Here is a 20,900-nt window from a genome sequence, read left to right on the forward strand (position 1 = left end):
ACTAATGGTGGTATTAGACAATTAATCCAAAAACCAGATCAGATGTTGAACAAATTCTGTGATTATATTGCATACAGCCAATGAACCAGTGGATGTTTTTTTAAGAATGTTTTGGACAGCACTACCCAACTATAGATAATTTTTCGATTTTCGTACAGGTTTCTTGATTTTATCATATTTTCTTTTGCTAAGCTAATTCTTGGTCAAGGAAGAATATTCGCCCACAATTATATATTTTGGCCGGGTGGCTGAAAAGTAGAATTGCTGGGCCTGCTTCCCTATGCAATCTAATAAAAAAAAAACTTTATTAAAAGTGTATTTGTGGGACGAGTAAACTCAATCCTTCTTTTAATCTGAGCATTGATTTTCTCGAATTTTTCATATGATATAATAAATTTTATATACGGAGTATTAATTAAGTATTTGTGATGCAGATATATGATTAAGTCAGTAAATGATTGACCGGGGTGATTTTCGAATTGTAAAATGTGTTTACGAGTCAAGAACTTAAAAATTTACAAGCAATCCAACATATCAAATATTGTACAAATATATATATTCAAATATATAAAATCAATATAATGCAGTGTCTTTGTGCTTATTCAATTAATCAAAATAAGTTGCAAGGAGTATAAGAGTAGAATTAATTCATTTCATTCATATCTTGTTGAGCTTTGCAAGAAGGAAAACAGTGGCGGAAGTGACAGCAGGGATGAACACTTCGTTTGGAACAGCTGTGGGGAACAGTCGCTGTTTGAAGAACAACGTTGTAACTGGAACTCCAAACAGAAAGAACAATATATCTTTGGCTCCAATCCCTGTCACCCCTGTGTCCATAATTATTTCCTGCAAAATCTTCTGAAACTCTTCCCTGCTCAACTTCTTCCCCTTCCCTTTATGATGATTCTGCCATTTACACACCCCAAACACCAAAAAAAATTACAAATATATTCCCGTCCTGGTGCATTTTAAGAACACAACATTTTTACGTACATGAAACGCTCTGTCCAGTGTTTCGGTTTTGGGCACCCGAATCTGTGTGCTACGGACACTTGTGTTAATTTCTCTGCAATAAAAAAAAAAATCTCGAAATTCAGGCAAACACAGCCAAGACTATTAACTTAGTAACAAAAATGTTACATATTAAAAGTCTATTAGCCTTCTTGATTTGACACGATCAACTATAAGTAACTATAGACAACTTAGGCATTGCGGGTTTTTCTTGTAATTTAAAAATAAAAAATGAAAATTCATAGTTACTCGACGGTTTGGCATATGGCGTGACAGAAATCAGCACAGGTCCAATTCTCAGTGTTGACAAAGTATTTGTCATAGCAATCTTCTATTATTGGCTGAATATCTCTACCCTTCATATCATCATCATCATTTCCTGTCAAACCAAGATGTAAAAAACCCAGAAATTAATGACCATGATGCATTATTTTATATATAGAGAGAGATAGAGAGATAGAGAGAAAGAGAGAGAGACCCATTTTCTTAAGGGATTGGCCCATGTTTACAGAATTTGAGGATGATAAGAGGTTTTGGCAGGGTAAATAATTAGTGTAGTATATATATATCGTGTAGGAGACTTGGAAGGTGGGAAGAGAATATTTGCATTGCTTTAACATCAGGGAATTAAGAAATTGTTCTTGAAAAATTGTCTATTGATCTTTTTGGTTTGAACCGATCAGACAACTTAAACTGGTTTAGCTCCTTGTGGTCTTTTGTCAGCTAATGTCAAAAGACGGACTTTATACAAAGGACACCTTTAGGTAGCGGCTGCAAACTTTTAAATCGAGGAAATTAAGAAACTTTCTGAAGCTTAAACTGCACTGTTGAGTTGTAGTAATTAATGAATTGTTGCAGATAGGAGGAGTGTAGGGAGAGTATTAGGATGGCCATATAATGAAGTCTTGATTTGATTCCAAAGCTTCCATATTCCAAACTTTTCTTTCACCACCATGATTCCTCTCATTCTTTCTGTTATTTCAGTGAAAAAGATGATTATATAAAAATGAAACAAGTATACAAAGCCACTAGCTTTTCTGCTGGTCAATCCAAACATGGCTACATTATATTATTGAGTATACATGTGAAACGTTCCCTCGAGAGATGAGGCTCTGATACCAAACTGAATGATGTGTTGTCAAAGGTTCTGATACCAAACTGAATGATGTGTTGTCAAGGATATGGTCACCGGGCATCGTTGATTCTGAGCTGGGAGAAAACCGCGCTGGGAGAGGAATGGCTCGTGCCAAGGCTGTCGGTCAGGTGCTCGGTTTCCTCATCTCGGTCTATTGGCATGATGTGGGAAGGAAAGCGATGGAAAACCGGGGGTGGGAGCTGCCACGAGTACCCGGTCCTGCTGTCGTCCTCGGGTTGCAGCTCACGCTTCATCGCGGTGTGGTGAAGCTGCAAGGCATACTTCAAGTCCCACACCACATCAACCATATTAGGCCTGTCAACTCCATACTCCTGCAGACACTTCTCCACAGTTTCCCCGAATTTCCTGAGTGAATTCGGGTCAATCTTCCCTACTAGCAGAGGATCAATGATCTTGTCAAGCTCCCCTTTCTTCTGCCAAAACATCCCCCAATCAGCCAAATTCACTTCCTCCCTTGCCAGCATGTTGTTCACGGCCGGCCTAGCGCAAAGGGCCTCGAGAAGGACCACCCCGAAAGAGTACACATCAGACTTCTGGGTAAGCTGTAGGCACCTGAAATACTCGGGATCCAAGTAACCAAAGCTGCCCTTAACGTCAGTACTTATATGTGACAAATCGTTAGGCCCTGACCGGGACAGCCCAAAATCTGCAACCTTGGCTACATAATTCTCGTCGAGAAGAATGTTGGCAGACTTGATGTCCCGATGAATGATCGGCCCGTCTAGCCCGGTGTGCAGGTAGTGCAGACCCTTAGCTGCACCTATGCAAATCTCCAGCCTTTGGTCCCAAGACAGCACCGAAAACGAACCTGATCTCCCTGACTGTTGTGGCTTGAAGCTATACAGATGATCCCTTAAGGTCCCTTTCTCCATGAACTCATAAACCAAAATCATTTCCTCCTGTTCCGAGCAGTACCCGATGAGTGACACGAGATGCCGGTGGCGAATTCTCGACAGCACCATTATCTCGGTGTGAAACTCGTGCAGACCTTGCCCGTGTCCCGGCTCGCTTCGTTTCACTGCTACCTTCACTCCATTCTGCAGTGTCCCCTTATAGACCTTCCCGAACCCGCCTTCCCCTATCATGTTCTTGGGATCAAACCTGTTTGTAGCCAAAATCACTTCAACTAGAGGGACTCTTAGCTCCAGGTTCATATCAGGACTCATGCAGAACACACTAGTCATCTCTGTTCCCCCTCCATCGCCCTCCCGGGGCTTTCTTCTCCTCGATTTCAAGCAAAAGAACAGCGCGATCCCAGCAAGAAACACGACAACCAAACACCCACCAATCACTACAAAAACCCATTTTTTCTTCCCCCTCGAATTCTCCTCCCCCCGAATCACCTGCATAATCTCCACCCCATTCAGAAATGCAGCCTGGCTAAGCTCATCATCCAGAACCCCAACACTGATATTCATCACCCCCGACCCATCCGAATCAACCACACAATCAAAGTAGAAAGGCGAACCCGGAGAGGGGTTAACGTCCTGCGGGCGAATCAATCTACTCAATCCACCATTAACATACAGATTAAACTCTGTCCCATTCTCCACCTCACTAATGATGTTGCAGAAGTGCAGCCTCACAAAATGGCTAACACTTTCTTCCACATTAAAGCTCCATGTCACATTGAACCTCTGACCCCCATTCTGGTCAGTCTTTCTCCCCTCTTTCGCCGTCTGGTAAACATAATCAGGAGCATCATACTCACTAGCCCCTCCATCAAAATAATTAGGCTTCTTGCTATACCGGGTAGCGTTCTTCGCCACGCCTTTGGAGAACAGAAACCTGTCATCACCCACCCATTCTCTCATCAGAGTATCATTCCCAGGGGGGATTGCAGAGCCGCCGACATTGATCCTATGAATCACCTGGAAAACGTTGTCCCCAGTTCCTGATAAAGCCGACCCAGGAATGAAATTGTCAGGCGCTACAAACATTTCTATTGCATTTATGAAGGCAAAAGAGGATTCTTGAGGGTTGAACTCGACCCTGATCTTGCTCTCCTTGACAGAAACCAAGAACTCTTTGACCGCAGAGGTTTTGTTTGGGACGCTGAAATTGGACAGAACCCAAACCTTGGAAACGACAACGTCGAAACGGGCGTGGGTGAGGTTGTTTTGCGAGGAAGAGAAGGGATAGAAATGGAGGCGTAGCACGTAAGTACCAGTTTGGTTTGTTTGGAGCTCATAGTACGAGGGATTCTTGAAAATTCTTGCGGTTTGGTATATAGCAGAGAGATTAGCCTCGGGGCTGGGGTCACTGTCGGAAAAAGTTCGGCCGGCGGCGGTGAATAAGACGGAATTCTCGTCGGAGAAGAAGGTCCTGTTGCCGAACAGGGAGCTTGAATTGGAGCCGCAGTTGATGAAGTGCTTCTCAGGTAAGGTGTACGCAGACAAGACCGGAAAAACGGAAAACAAATTGAGAAACATGAACAGGGGACGAAGAATCTTGAAAAAACACCGACGAAAATCTTCCATGATTCCCCGCCAAGAATTAATCATGGGATTTTTAGTGTTTAAGGTGTGATCGATTCATCATGAAAATAAAACAAAACAATGGGCGAAGTTGACTGGCGTTTACTTTCGGCAGTTTGGGTTAACTACCTCCATGATGCAACGATTGCCACTCGTGATTACTTTCCTGGTTGAAATAAACACCATTACAAGACTTGTTCAAGAATTCAGAAAAAAAAAAAATAAATAAATAAATAAATAGTGACATGGAAATCATAGTTAGCTAAGGCGCCAGGTCTGATTATGATCAACTGTTTACCAGTCGTCCCAAAAGTTATAGTTAATAGCGAATGCTCAACTTATTTCCTTACTTAATAGACTATCATCACATTGTTCACGAGTTGGGTGCTAGACTTGGTCCTTAGGGCTTTACCGACCTCTGCTCAACAATCCCCAGCCACTGGTACTAGACATAGCCCCTTTACCGACCCTATCCAACAATAATCAATCAGCCCAAATTATCACTATTTTAGAATGTATATCCAGTCTCGCTTTTAACCATAGTCGACAAAGGTCTACAAGAAAATAATCTAATTTATGTTGGTCATAGCTAATCAAGTCAAACTAAGATGGCCCCTGCACTGGATCCCGCCTTATGACTCTGATCCTAGTCGACAAAAGATCACAATAAGTAAACCAGTGTAAAGTGTTCATAAGAATATAAGATGATTGATTTAAACTAAAAGAGACAATAAGACACTTTCATCAAAGTTAAACTTGTAATTCTATAATTATTATTATAGAATACTTCAAAATTTTCAAATACCCACCGCGTTTGATGTTAACTCAATTACTTGTTTTCATAAGTCATCATACAATAATTCGCGGATCCGATCTTCATTTTCTTTAAGCAAGAGATTAAATTGAGGTACGCTATATGAACAAACGAGTAAACTTGATAAATTATTTAATTTGAGTAAGATAACTTATACTCCGATAAGTTAATATAATTGTTAGGTCCATTTCTAAGGGCCCATTAGCTATTATGTGTGCATAGAACAAGGAGCAACTTGGGTGATGAACACACGAGCAAGTAGTGAGCAACAATCCAGTACATGCGAGCTCAGTGCAGTAAGATAAGGCCACGTGGATGAGAATTGGATGGTGTGCAGCCGTACAGGTGTAGGCATGACACATCACTTACAACTTTTGGATAAGACAATTAATACAAAGTAATAGTGTTCGTATAATAATTATAAAGTAGGAGACTAGGAGCTACTAAGGCTACAACACTCGTCTTTAGAGTCACTATAAAGATAAATCGTGAGTTATGTAATTACAGGATGTTTGGTTCACTGTAATTTAGCTGTAGTTGAATTGCAATTCAGTGGATGCCTCAATTACATGGTTTGATTAGAGGGAATTGCAATTCCATAGGTACCCTCATGAATTGCAATTCAATGAATTTGAGAAAGGAAAAACATATGAAATGACATTACTATCCTTGGTTGTTATTACTATTATTATTACACAATGGTATTTTAGTCTTTATACCACTTATTTCCTTCTCAATTCTAAAAATTCTATTTCTTCATACCAAACAACGTAATTTGAATTCCTACTTTATTCTCACCGCATTACAATTCATTTCTCCCCTAATTCATTCCTTCCAACCAAACGCCCCGTTAGTTCATCAAAATCTATATTCACTTCAATCGTAAAATCAAGTCAAACAAAGAACCACTAAGCTAAGCCCCAGGGGCCTCTCTTTTCTCTTTCAATAATATTTTTGAAAGAAAAATTTTTCTAAGGTTAACGAATTTTGAAAAAGATTTCATCAGAAGGGGTACGTTTAAGTAGTCTTCTACTCTTTATCCTACCTTTAAAAAAATATGTGAATTTATACTAGTATTAATACAATTTAACTTTTAAAATTTTTGAAATTGTATAACATAAATGTTTTCATGCCCACTTAGAACGTGAAAAAAACAATATTTCATAAATTCATTTGTATCTTATAATGTTTTCAACAAAATAATAAAATTTCATCATTTTGAACCCAAAAAAAAAAAGGTGCTTACTTGAGACTTTAAATTTTCTTGGGGGCCGCGTATGCAAAGAAAAGTCAAGGTAATATTATTGTCCTTTTGTTTCTTCCCCATTTGCCTAATTCGTCAATTCAATTTAATTAAAATTTAGTTGCTTTCCTATTTCGTCAATCCAACTTAATTAAATTATAAATATTTTAATATAACCATATATAAATATGTTTAATTATATTAAATATTGTCAACATTATATCAGCAGTCATTTTTATCTTTAAAAAATAAAAAATAAAAAAACTGATCAAAAATATACTAAGATAAAATATTTTTGATAAAAAAGAAAAAACTAAAGTTGTTTTCTTTGCTACAAAGTCAAAGATTCAAACATTATAAAAAATGTCATAATAAAAAGTTCTACTGTTTTATTTTTATTCAGAAAAAAATCAAACTTTATAAGTACAATTTTACCGTGGTAAAATTTTCAGATGTTTGATATTTTTTTTTAGTCATTTTCTTTGAGTGGCCAAAGTTTTGGGTTGCATGTTATGCCTCGTTAGTTGGCACATGGTGAGAGGAGAACCACAAGATTAACTCAATCATTTTTCAGAAGCAGACATCGATTCATCCATATATTTGTATAAATCTAACACATCCCGGACGTTGAAAATTCTGAATAATATTATTTTTTTAAAATGATTTATTAATTGTTTAATTAAATTTTCATAAAATAGAAAGTAATTCAAATGTATTAACCAATAATTTTGAGATAAAATTAATATATAATGGCTAACAAATATGGTATGAATAATTAAATTGTCATAATATTTGCTTTAATTAGTTTTAACTTTTAACTCCCTTAATAAAATAACTAATAAATATTCCTTAATTAATATTTACAATAAGCTAACGGAGTTATAACAAAATAATGGTACTTTTGTCAAGTTAAAATATAATGTACAAAATTTAAATCTTAATCTACAAATTTATTAGTACTAAAAATATAGACAAAAATTAATGATGTAACTTGAATATACAAATAACATTTTTAGATTTAGATATGTGACAATATCTAACGTTTTAAACTTTCATCAATGATATGTAGTATATGTGAGATAACACACCCACACATGTCATGTATCATAAGTGGGATAACATGTGCCCACACATGTCATATTGAGAGTGGAATATAATTCTCATTCTTATCATCACTTGGTGAAGATTATGTATGTGTACGTTTTTATATTTGTCTACTCTGTATTATAATACAAATTAAATTTTTTTTTTTCCTTTTACAATGTTTTTTTGGTCAGTGGCTAAGTGTAAAGAGAGAAAGGCATTTCGGCACACTAAACTAATCTAATTTTTGGATTGGAGAATAATGGAGATTCAAAGTGAAGGGAGAAACCTCACTAGCTAAATTATTAACAAAAATAACAATAACTCTTTTTACAATTTAAGAATACAATATAATTTTTCAGATCTAATAACTAAGTAATGATAATCTCTATATACAAAATTTATTTGCTAACATTATTAGTTTAATAAATGAAAAGGCCTATTCTTCCAATTGTTAATCCAAAAAAACTTTTGGCGTTCATTCGTACTTTAAACCATTCCTTAACTAATATAAAAATTGAATTAAGGACCATTTGTTTAAAAAGATATCAGATGAGCAAGTTATTATTATTATTTTTTTTTATTGTTTTTGTTTTGTTGTGAGACATATGTCATACAAAAATGTAAGAATGCATCTAATCATGTAGTGTACATATATTCTTCAATACCCAGTTGTCAATGTCACTTCCCCTTATACAAACAAATACCAATCAGATCAGATCAGATCAGATCAGTTTCCATCCTTTTGGAACTCTTCTTGTCCTCATAATTTCTTTTGTTTTTTTATAACGTGGAACCGCACAATATTTCTGTAAATTTGTCCGTGCATCAATCAACAATATGTGTACATTAAGGACTTATTTGGCAATCGGCGATTACTGATTTATATTAACGGATAGCGAATAATAAATTGTGTTAGCGAATAATAGATTGTGTTAGCGAGTTGTAAAATAAAAAAAAAATTATTAGTACAAAAAACACAAAAGGATATTTGTAATAGTAAAAAATAGTTAGTTCAATTAATTGTTTAATATTAGCAGTTAATTAATAAAAGACACAAAAAGATAATAATAATAATAATAATAATAATAATAATAATAATAATAATAATAATAATAATAACCACAACAACAACAACAAATTTTGGATCAAAAGATCCAACATCGAGAAATAAATTAAAAAAGGGCGTTGAACTCCCTCATTAAAAGGGAAGCACAACGCCTTCTTATTCACCCTTGCTTGGCCATCTGATTTCCACATCTGATGGGCCGGAGATGAGAAGCCTCGGGCTTCATTATTAAAGAAGCATGAGGCTTCTATTAACAAAACAAATCTTCTTTTTTTTAAAAGAGTTATGGGGTGTTTTGAGCATTTTGTCCAAAACGCCAACCTGAAGCGTTGCATTTCATATTTTGGTGGTTTGGAGCAAATTTGTTGCTCCAATCCACCATTTACCAAACAAAATTTTTCAGCATTTTAATATGGTCAAAATGCTAAAAATGGCGAATTCGTTAATTACCAAACAAGCACGTGACCTCTATGGTCATCCAATAATGATTCTATGATAAGACTTTGGCCATGTTTGGTTATTGACGGATCCGTCATTTTTTTTTTGTCAAACCGCTAAAAAAAACGCTTGGTTAAGCACTCCAAACCGCTGCTTTTGCAAACGATGCAAAGTGCAGCGTTTGCAGTTGGCGTTTTAAAAAAAAATTAAATTTTTTCCAAAATGCCCTTGTTTATAAAAAAAAATAAATAAATAAACTTGTTGTAGTTGAGGAGCCGAAACAACTCCTCAATTTGAGAAGCCAAAACGCTACTCTATGTTGCCCATCTGGGTTGGGCAACAAATTGGTGGAGCCTTGAGTTAGGAGCCTCAAGGCTCCATTCTCACTTTTCCCACCGATGTGAGACGGTGGGAAAAGTGAGAATACAAGAGGGGAGCACCTTGCGTGGCTCTTTTTTTTTTTTTTTTTTTTATAATTATTATTATTATTATTATTATAAATTATAATGTATATATACCTTTATGGTCATTTTACATGTTAACCGCTAATCTAAACAGCTAATTTTACCAAATATTTTTTTACAAATCCTAATACAATCTGCTGGTCAAACCCGCTAATACAATCCGCTATCTGATAACCGCTAACCGTTGATAACCAAACAAGTCTATCCGTGTTGGGGCTATGATAATACTTTATCCGTATTGGGGCTCAAATTCGTGACTTGACTCTGATACCACTTGTTAGGGAGTCTGATATCACCATTGTTGCAAAAATCATGCCTAGGCGCTGACCCGGTCGCGATAGACTAGGCAGCCTATGATTAGATAGTTCATTTTTTTTAAAAAGTATTATTTCTCTCAAAACGATGTCATTTTGAGCAAAAAGATCCTAAATCTTTCAAATCGATTGTAAAAAAGAATAAAATCAAAATCAAAATCATCTACTTTAATATTGATACGAGTTAATTCCAACAATGGTCATCCGACTATATTGATTTTCCAAAATTAGTCCTCGACTTTTAATTTGGACACTTTACGTCCCTTTACTTTTAATTTCTTTCCAATTGAAGTCCTTTCGTCAAATTACAGTAAATTTGACTTGAAATGAAAGGGTAAAATAGTCATTTCACCTGCCTAATGTATAATTCTTCGTATTTATTCCTTGTATGCGTGACTTCGGATATCATATTCACTTAATTGCTTAATCCCTAAATCCACTCGAAGAACAAAATTTCATTAGGGATTAAGCAATTAAGTGAATCTGATATCCGAAGTCGCATATACAAGGAAGAAATACGAAGAATTATACATTAGGTAGATGAAATGACTACTTTACTCTTTTATTTAAAGTCCACTTTACCGTAATCTGACGAAAGGACCTCAATTGGAAAGAAATTGAAAGTCAATGGACGTAAAGTGTCCAAATTAAAAGTCGGGGACTAATTTTGGAAAATCAATATAGTCGGAGGACCATTGCTGGAATTAACTCTATTGATACTTTGTGAGTTGTGACTTTATGAAATTGTGTTTTGATTCTTTAAATCTTTATACAATTTACAGTTCTGTATTTTAAGTTAATATTTAATATTTTAACATTAATTACTAAAGTATTAAATAGTTTATAATTATCAAAAAAAAAAAAAAAAAAAAAAACTAAAAGGGACTCATAGACACCGATTAATCGGCGCTTAGACGCTAGGCGCCCCCCCCAAGCGCCCAAGGAACGCTTAGCGATTTTTGCAACCTTGGATACCACTTGTTAGGATCAAGTGCTTACCATTACGCCAAAAGTTATAGCTAAGCAAAGGCACAACTTTATTTACTTATACCGCCACACATTTTTTAGAGACAGAATGCTGGACTTGACCATTTATCAACCTCCATCCAACTATCCCCTAGCCATATGATGCTTAACTTAGCCCTTAACGACCTCTTCCCAACACTATGAAAAGACAAAAAAGTTTAATTTCATGCATCTCGAGTTCTCTAACCGCTTTATATTATTACACAAAAATAATTTATAAATTATTACACAATTTTTTTTTACATCATATATATATATTTAAATAGAGACTGCGAGCTTCCCTCAAAACCTAAATAATAATCTTTGATTAGACAAAAAGGTTCCATGCATCTCGAACTCTCTAGTTGCTTTACACATTTCCATCATGCAATGTCTCGCCGTATATATATCTCCCTTTATACACTTGCAAAGGTAGTAGGCCCCATAGTCCCACATATAATTGAATTGTACTCCGTATTTCAATATAAGCGACCACGTCACAATTCTATCCATATGAAATAGTCATGGGGTGTTCGGTTGGAAATAAATTTCTTAGAATTTGAATTATTAAAATTTGGGGAAAAAGTATTTCATGTTGTTTAATTAGCTCATGAGGGAACGTTCTTCTTGGAATTTGAAGAAAATCATTTTTTTTTTATATCTTCTGTTTTTTCTTTTTCAAAGTCATTACGAAGAAATATTTAGCATACTTTTTAAAATTTTATTTTTTTAGTGTTTAATAATACTTTTAACAGAGTTTCTAAATATATAAATTATATATATTTTTTTTAAACCAAACAACTCTGGTGTATTAATGAATGAACATAGTAATAGAGTCCGAAGGGACAGAGTCCCAATACAAATTCTAAACTTAATATTATGAAAAATTAAATTATAAAAAAATTTAGTCAAAATTGTTAACCGAGACACATAAAATTGGACAAATTGAGTATTATTAATTGTACTTGTATTTTCGTCTATGCGATGCACAGAATAGATTTGTTGTAATATATTAAGTTAATAAAAATTTGTAGGATAATTTTCAATTTAAAATTTTAATAATTTGTGAAGAGTTAAAAAATAGAACTCTATAAAAGTCTATAAATATTATATAACATTCTAGCTTGTAAACTCTTACAAAAGTTTAAAAATATTACATAAGAGTCATTTAAAATTTATTGAGATTAATAAAGTCCATCATTTTATATTTCTAAAAACCTATAAAAATCTTTATTAAATTCACACATTAGACTACCATGTTTCATGTTTGACTTTGTTACTATGAATGTTTATATATGCATGTGGAAGTGAAGAAAAGAAACATCATGTGTAACCTCAATTGTAATATTCTCGTGTGTCACCATTTAAATTTTTAATTTGGCATTCTAATAAGTTTTGACGTGATGTTATAATTTAAGATTGAATTAATATTATTCAAATATACTATAATTCACACAATTGTTATATAGTGATCATGGTTCACACGGGGTAGTGTGAATTATGGTTGTCAAATGAAATTGTAATAAAATTAAAATAATATTCTAGTGTTGCTATAATGGAACTAGTGTATGTGAAAAATGAAACTAAAAAACAAAGTCCATTGAATAATGTATATTGTCAAATTTAAAACAGTAATATAATTAAAATGATACTTTCGTGTTGCTATAATGAAACTAGTGTGTGTGAAAAATGAAACTAAAATCTAGAGTCATACAATAACATATATTGCTCATCATTATTATAATTAAACTAGTGTGTAAGTGTGTGTGCAAAATGAAATTACAAAATAGAGCACATGCAATAATATATATTGTCAAATAAAACTATAATAGACTTAAAATGATACTTTGATATTGCTATAATGAAATTAGTGTGTGTGAAAAAAAAATAATATTGTGAAATTTATTGTTCACACTGCTACATAGACCATGATTCACAATAAAATTTGTCATAACTCACATGGATTAAATCACACTAAATGATTAATTCAATCAATTAATTAATATAACTCATAATCTTATAAACCCATATATTTGCTTTTATTTTTGTCAATGTGAATTCTTTTCGGGCCCAATGTCCTTATTTTCTTCCTCCTACAAATTAGGGTGTGAAAGTGCTTGGTACTCCTCCTTCCTCTCTTGCCAACTCTATTGAATATCACTGATTACTATATGGGGGCGTTTGGTTGACGGAATCTTGAATTACCCTAGGTAATAGGATTACCTCCAGGAAGGTAATGTGAGATGTTGCGAATGTAAGATTATCTTGTGTGTTTGGTTTGGATGGTGTAATATAATATTACCTTGTTTGGTTCAATGTTATATTTTAATTATATGGATCAATTTACAATAATGTCCAATAATATATATATATATATATATATATATATATATATATATATATATATATATATATATATATAAAATATGTGTGTGTATTTATTTATATGTATGAATGAATATCAATGCTTAAATATTTAAAAAACTAAATATATAAATATACATATGTATATTTGATTATATAAACATATATTAATTTCATCATTATTATTATTATTATTATTATTATTACTATTATTATTATTATTATTATTATTATTATTATTATATAAGGATTAGTTAACAAGGACAAAGTTGGAATAATTCAAGGTAATCTAAGATTACCTAGAAAAAATGGGGTAATCACATTACCTTGAAACATTACCGCCACATTAGCTTTCAAGTAATATAACATTACCAGGTAATCTTATAACTTAAACCAAACAAGGTAATATAACATTACGAGACTCAGATTACCTAAGTAATCTAAGATGACCTGAACCAAACGCCCCCTAAAGATGAAGTTTGGGAAGAATATTACTGATTATGGGAAGAATATTACTGATTATTCATAAGTTTAAATATGTTTAAACGATACAAGTCACTTCGAGATTCAAAGATTATCTTTTATGAAGAAGAAGGAAGAAACTAATTTAAGTTAATGATTTTATTTTTATTACAGTTTCATTTGACGACCATCAGTCAGTACCAGTGTCTTCCCTTCCTTTGAGTTAATCGTACTGACTGGAATGCCACATGTTAATCGTACTGCGAACCCCACAATCTTGTTCGAGAAGTCTGTTCTATGTCTATACGTTAGGAGTGGGTGTCTACTCCTCCCTCTTGTATTGTTAACGAACTCTGTACTGATTTAAGTTAATGAAGTTTATTTGATTTCCCAAAAAAAACCTAAAAATGAGGTAAAAAAGGAAAGAAATGTATGATTCAGTCGTTACAGAGTCGGAAAAGGACAAAATAATGCGCAGGATGGATGTGTGATGTTTGATATTTCACTATCTCTATCTGTACACACCTGTCACGAACAGGTGGGGCCCACCGTCACTATTGTATGTATACGTGTATGTATGTGTGTATCATGTACTGCTAATTATATAGTCCAGAAGCATTAGCAGTTTTGCACACTGCCTCACACCGTTCCATAGGTATCAAAGTTTTGGCCAATAGAATTAATTGTTGGAGCAGCGGTAGCCATGGCGGAAAAGGATAAGGACTTAATGGAGTACTTCTTGGAGAACGACGATGAATGTGACGTTGAGGATAACAGAAATACGAGCGATGAAGAAGAAGAAGAAGAAGAAGAAGAAGGAGGAGGAGATGAAATTGTTGCTCAGAAATCACCTTCTTCGTCGTCTTCATCTCCATTCTTCTCTCAGCAATGGCCACAGAGTTTCAGGTTTGCTTCTTCAAGATCATCATCATCATCTATAAGCTTTTGCTTGTTTAGTTTGGTTATTGGTGCTTGCATTTTTAACAATGGCCGCGGGGGATTTCCTCTCACTCTGAATGATGAGAGTTTGCAGTTTTGCACACTCCAATATCAAACTTAGATCTCTGATCAGAACCTTTCTCTGTTGCAAATATCAAACAGAAGTTATTAGCATTTGAGAAGAGAAGATTTGTAGCGATTTTAGTGTTTATTTCCTGTTTGAATTGACAAAAACCATGTATGTGTGTATGTATACTGTGAAGATCGAGAATTTGATTATTAGAGAATACTCGAATGTGGAGAGCTATTGTTTAAGGATTTTAAGCTATAATTTGCATAGCAGCGCTTCAATTATTATTATTATTATTATTATTATTATTATTATTATTATTATTATTATTATTTAGTTTGGATTAGTATAACCCCCGGTATTTAATGTTCACCTTGAGTTCCAATTAAATTCAAAGTCAAGCTACTGTAAAACTTTCTTGGAGGGAGCTTTACCAAAGCATGGTGGTTTATTCACAAGGCTTGAACCCAGAACCTTGCTTAAGAGAAACCTGGCTCATTTCACTTTGATTATAGGTTGTTGGTGCTCATTTCAAATTTCAATTGGATATTTGACATAGGAGCTTGTGCCTGATTTCCTTAATCTTTTGATTTACAGGGAAACAACTGACTCGTATTCAATTGCTGCATCACCTAACGTAGGACTTCTGCGACGTGGATCTAGTGTCGCATTGTCACCTTCTGATGCGAATATTAAAAGATACATAAACTCTGATGAGAAGACACATTTGCTGCCTCAAGCTATCAAACACGGCAAGAAGGACTTCTTGGATGGGATCCCAATAAAACAGTCATCCTTCTCTGAAAAGGCCTCATTGCATGAAAAAGTCACTGGGGAGCTTCCTATTAGCCATGGATGTAACCTGACACAAACTGTATTCAATGGTAAGTAAGTAATGACTGCAAAAATCTCTGAAAGTAAATGTACAGATTGCATAAAGCATGATGAATCAGAAAGGATGCACCTGTAACTGGTTGGCATTTTCTTCATGCTCTAATGGTCTTCCAATTTAGGGCTCAATGTGATGGCTGGAATCGGGCTTCTTTCTACTCCTTTCACAGTCAAAGAAGCTGGCTGGGCTAGCATAGCGGTGTTGGTTGCTTTTGCTGTTATTTGTTGCTATACAGCTTCTCTTATGAAGCGCTGTTTTGAGAGCAGAGAAGGCATGACAACCTACCCTGACATGGGTGAAGCTGCATTTGGAAGATATGGACGGATTATCACATCTGTAAGTTGAACCTACCCTGTGAAACCAAAAAATCATAGTTTCAGTTTTGGATTGATTTCAATTAGTTTTGTTCTTTGTTTCATTTATCTTAAATACCGAATTGTGTAACTATTGTGCCACTCAAATTGCTTTGTTTTGATTTTAAATACATTGGTTGACACTATAGTGCATTTGCTTTTTGTGCAGATCCTTTTGTTTACGGAATTATATGTAAGTGAAACTGGCTCTCAATTTTACATTCCTCAATATGAATTTTATGTCTAACAGCGGTTTTCCTTGTATTATTCTGTACTACTTCAGACATACTGCGTGGAGTTTATCATTTTGGAGGGGGATAATCTCACAACGCTGTTTCCTGGAGCTTCCTTCAACTGGAATGGTTTAAAGCTAGACTCTACCCATTTATTTGGGGTTCTCACAGCTCTGGTAGTTCTACCAACTCTTTGTCTGAGGGATGTTCGACTAATATCATATCTTTCAGGTGCACCTGTCAATCTCCTTTCTCTTTGTGATTTAAAAAGCATATTTCTAAGACACTATATCATAGATTCTTTATTCAATATTTCGTTTATGATGCAGCATGTGGAGTTGTTGCAACTATAGTCATTGTGGTTTCTGTAGCTTTACTCACTATAGTAGATGGAGTTGGATCACCCCAGACAGGTCAATTGGTAAATTGGAGTGGTATTCCTTTTTCCATTGGTGTATATGGATTTTGTTATGCTGGCCACTCTGTCTTTCCCAATATTTACCAATCAATGGCTGATAAAAAGAAATTTACAAAGGCAATGACTATATGGTATGGAATATATTCCATTTAGCCATTATAATGCACTCTTATACATTTTAGCATAATCACCAGACCCTATATTGTCGTGCAGCTTTATTTTGTGTGTTGCAATGTATGGGAGTGTTGCAGTTATGGGATATCTCCTGTTTGGTGATAATACATTGTCTCAGATCACTCTAAACATGCCACGTGATTCTATTGCTTCAAAAATTGCAGTGTGGACAACAGTATGTATTTAGCTCTTACATTATTTTCCTTTATAAGTTGGACAAATGTTGGCATGTTCTCTGGTTATTTTATCTGCAGATAATTTTTTATTTTTTATTTCTCTAATGCCGTACTCTCAACAGGTTATCAACCCTTTCACAAAATATGCCCTGATGATAAATCCACTGGCTAGAGCCGTGGAGGAGTTGCTGCCTGAGAGAATCTCCAGTAGTTTCTGGTGTTTTGTTCTGCTAAGGACAGCACTTGTAGCTTCAACCGTTTGTGTCGCATTCCTTCTTCCTTTCTTCGGTATGGACCTATGAAAATTTGTTTTCAAATTGCTACATTGCATTAATGGAGAGCTTAGGTTAGAGAATGGTTTTAGGTAATGTATCATTTTCATAAATCTTACATTACCTAAAAACCTTAGGGAATGAGACTCACAGGAATATGGCAAAAAAATGAACTAGAAACCATCTAGGAACCAAATAAAGGCCTATAACATTTCGATGCTCACATTACTGGGAGTTATGTTATATAACCCGAATCAAATGCCCCCTAAAGTATTTTAATTCTCCTCAACCAAATTATGCTTTCTTGACAAACTTGATATGAATTAAAGTTATTTTTCCATGGAAACTCAAAAATTTTTATGTTTGGAAGCCTAGAAAATTAGACCTCTATAGAATGTTTAAATCGGGTTATTCATGAATGAATATGTTACATGTTAATGATTCTCTTCTCTCACTAAATCACATAGACGCAGATGGCAACAGTATCTTGTAATTCATATAACAACTCCACATGCATAACTGGATCCAATTGGAGTGATTCTGACTTAAACTTGTTGCAGGCCTTGTGATGGCTTTAATCGGGTCTCTCCTCAGTATACTACTGGTACGCACATCTTCTACACGATTAACTCTGTAGTTATCATTTTCATCTCATTAATAACTCCATCTAGTTGACTGATATACATCCCGGGGGTGAATAAGTTGACAATTCCTGGAAAGGCTTCTGCAGTTCTACTTGCTGTGAGATGCGTGTTTTGTAACTACGTACCCATGTTATTATTTCAGGCGGTTATTATGCCAACATTGTGTTTTCTGAAGATCCTGGATAAGAAAGTGACAACCGTACAGGTACATACCAATAAAACTAAAACTGCAGATTAAGGTTCTTCTATAGCTACAACACCGTCTTAAATATGTATTAACCGGTTGTTTGTCATGTATTTTTCTGGAAACTGAACATGTTATGCATCTATTCTTCTCACTTGTGTTCAAGTATGCGTTTTTGTTTACATTATTTTGCTTATGACGACAGAGGGCTGCTAGCATCACTGTTGTGGTTTTGGGTATCATAAGTGCAGCTCTGGGGACATACTCTTCAGTATCGAAAATCGCAAAGCAATACTGAAAGCCAGGACAAAGAACAATTTCTTCTGCTCTCTTCAGTGTTTTAGCTGATATTGACGTTTTCTGTTTTTCCTAGAATAACTGTCATCGACTGTCTTAGCGTACGTGAACGGTATGAAGGACAAAATTATTCTTGCTTTTGCTTGAGCAGATGGTTACTACTTTCTATTGTTGTTGTAGTAGTAGTAGTGCTACTACTAATATCAATTTTGGTATAATTGAAAGGAATATAGATGGAATTTAAGATCTCTTATATATAATCTTGCATTTATACTATTGGCTAAATGTATCAACATTATGACTGTGAAACTCTAATCTGCATCTTTAAATCTATTTAAAGGATGTTTAGTTCATGTCGTCTCTCATAACTACATAAGATGATGATATCATAACTAAAGGATGTTTAGTTCATGTATATATATGCACAGGTTTGCTGGCTTGGGGTAGTAATGGTCTACCTGCCTATTCAATCTTGACCAAATTAAAAAATTGGACAAGATTAGGGCCAATTTGCCAAGGCCTTCCTGCAACATTCTTTAATAAAACAGTACAAACGTGCATTTGAATATCTTAATCCAGTCATGCAAGCTACAGAAGCTACCAAAAGGGGTAGTGTTCCATCCAACATTAACTCCAAACTCTACAAAACACAATTTATATTACTGAATTTGAAAACATTGGGGTCTAATCCAGCTTGAAATTCTTGACAAAATGTAAGCCAAGCACTAAGCCCCCTCAGCCAATGTCCTCTTCGATGTGCTGATGTAGAGTACTGCATCAAGGAAAAAATGCCAACTTTACAACTAAATTCAAAAGAAAATAATGAATTAAAGGGGGGTAGTGTTTCCATTTGTAATCACCATTGTTTCCTCGTATGAAGGCATCCCCATACTTGTTCTTCAGTTGTCCATTAACATACTCTTCTGTTTGCTCCATTGCAATATTCATGTATCCATCTAAACACGCTAAAATGCCTGCAAAATACAGAATGATAAAAGCAATGTATGATTGTATCCTCACTAGTCCAATAACACAAGCAAATAGTGTGCAAATGGCCTTATCACTCAAGCAATACAAACCCTTCGTCACAGACTTTGGACAAAATGCATGTGAAGTGTGAACAACAGTTGCACTCTTTCATATCAATGATTAGGAAATTTAACTAGAAGAGAACAACTCTTCCTGTCATACTCAACAGAAACATTGTGTCCACATTTCTCCATGTCTCCTTTGGCCTTTCTTAGACTTGTATGCCTTTTGGGTAATTTCCAATGGCATTTAAGAGGTATTTTTGACAGTGGTAAATTCTTGTTTCCAAGTCATTCGTTGGTCTTCATGACAAGCATAAAAGTAACAAACTCACAACAATGTTTCTCTCCAAACAAATAGATACCTAAGTAAATAGAAGATACACTAAGTAGATAGCACAAGTGACCAACCTCGATAATCAACACCCGAGTTCAATTTCACAACCACAGGACGTCCACGGATAGATTTTAGAAAATCAGCTGGAGTTTTAGTGGTTGTTGAGCCTCTCTCTCCTGCTGCAGCTCCACTCATTTTGCCTAAGTTTTTGCTAATACTGTACCAAAACCAATACTTAAATATCAGCAGTACAATTGCATATTCGCTTAGTATCCAGTAAAGGCACACAAACTGTGGCTTCCCCAGCCTGCATTGTTTCTGATGCTTTATGAACACCATAATATCACACTTTACCCTCATTCTCATACTGGCCATGGGAATTTGCAAGAAAAGTGCCCAAAATTATAACTACAAAGTACAAACTAGCAATTAAGACCAACCCCCCCCCCACCCCCCTCCCCAAAAAAAAAAAAAAAAAAAAAAAAAAAAAAAAACTCAAATCACCAAGACTCATCCCAACTAAGCCTCCATCCCGGGTCACCTAAATGGACTCTACTCCAATTGAGCTCTTTATTTCCAAAATTGAGGAAAACAGGGCTAGGAAACAGAAATTAAACTACAATTTACGGGACACGAACTCGTAACCTAATTATTAACGGTCGTAGCAAAATTTACAACTAAACCAGTACACCAACGAACCCGAACAGCAATTCATTAGTAATTTTCATTTCGGCAATTCTCAAAATCTACAATGTTCAGGATACTATCAATAATTTGAACGATCACTCGTTACCTCTCATGATAAATTTCCACGAAATAAAACGGAGATGAGAAAATTGAAATTACCTGAGGATGTAGAGTCGATGAAGATACCGAGGCGAGAGAGAAGACTAGCGGGATTTCGACGGAGCTAGGGTTTTGAATTTCGAATCCAATACTTCTAGGGTTTATTTGGGAGCGAAACAGTTTTTTTTTTTTTTTTG

General features: G+C 34.8%; 4 protein-coding genes across 5 annotated transcripts; 1 reads left to right on the forward strand and 3 right to left on the reverse strand.

Moving 5' to 3' along the window:
* Nucleotides 1-541: 541 nt before the first annotated feature.
* LOC109182204 lies at nucleotides 542-1,661 on the reverse strand. Its single transcript, XM_019332308.1, has 4 exons — nucleotides 1,490-1,661; nucleotides 1,261-1,390; nucleotides 994-1,066; nucleotides 542-906 (listed from the first exon to the last, which is right to left on the reverse strand). Exons 1-4 carry the CDS (start codon nucleotides 1,629-1,631, stop codon nucleotides 658-660), a joined length of 594 nt encoding a protein of 197 aa, XP_019187853.1. The 5' UTR covers nucleotides 1,632-1,661; the 3' UTR covers nucleotides 542-657.
* A 336-nt stretch (nucleotides 1,662-1,997) lies between these two features.
* LOC109182201 (probable receptor-like protein kinase At5g24010) lies at nucleotides 1,998-4,848 on the reverse strand. The gene is made up of 2 exons (XM_019332304.1): nucleotides 2,185-4,848; nucleotides 1,998-2,153 (listed from the first exon to the last, which is right to left on the reverse strand). Exon 1 carries the CDS (start codon nucleotides 4,669-4,671, stop codon nucleotides 2,197-2,199), a length of 2,475 nt encoding a protein of 824 aa, XP_019187849.1. The 5' UTR covers nucleotides 4,672-4,848; the 3' UTR covers nucleotides 1,998-2,153; nucleotides 2,185-2,196.
* A 9,755-nt stretch (nucleotides 4,849-14,603) lies between these two features.
* LOC109182213 (amino acid transporter ANTL1) lies at nucleotides 14,604-18,823 on the forward strand. The gene is made up of 11 exons (XM_019332321.1): nucleotides 14,604-14,806; nucleotides 15,507-15,793; nucleotides 15,923-16,137; nucleotides 16,324-16,347; nucleotides 16,438-16,618; nucleotides 16,717-16,936; nucleotides 17,019-17,154; nucleotides 17,278-17,443; nucleotides 17,988-18,031; nucleotides 18,214-18,276; nucleotides 18,461-18,823. Exons 1-11 carry the CDS (start codon nucleotides 14,604-14,606, stop codon nucleotides 18,551-18,553), a joined length of 1,632 nt encoding a protein of 543 aa, XP_019187866.1. The 3' UTR covers nucleotides 18,554-18,823.
* Nucleotides 18,824-19,100: 277 nt separating this feature from the next.
* LOC109182214 (sm-like protein LSM36B) lies at nucleotides 19,101-20,900 on the reverse strand. 2 transcript variants are annotated; one of them, XM_019332322.1, is made up of 4 exons: nucleotides 20,764-20,900; nucleotides 19,992-20,134; nucleotides 19,413-19,526; nucleotides 19,101-19,324 (listed from the first exon to the last, which is right to left on the reverse strand). In XM_019332322.1, the coding sequence occupies exons 2-4, from the start codon at nucleotides 20,110-20,112 to the stop codon at nucleotides 19,278-19,280; spliced, it is 282 nt and encodes a 93-aa protein (XP_019187867.1). In that variant the 5' UTR covers nucleotides 20,113-20,134; nucleotides 20,764-20,900; the 3' UTR covers nucleotides 19,101-19,277. The 2 variants fall into 2 exon arrangements, with proteins under 2 accessions (XP_019187867.1, XP_019187868.1); XM_019332323.1 differs by lacking the exon at nucleotides 20,764-20,900 and having other exon boundaries at nucleotides 19,992-20,151.

The sequence above is a fragment of the Ipomoea nil genome, unplaced genomic scaffold (genome assembly GCF_001879475.1).
Source record: "Ipomoea nil cultivar Tokyo-kokei standard unplaced genomic scaffold, Asagao_1.1 scaffold1043, whole genome shotgun sequence".
NCBI classification, from domain to species: Eukaryota; Viridiplantae; Streptophyta; class Magnoliopsida; order Solanales; family Convolvulaceae; genus Ipomoea; species Ipomoea nil.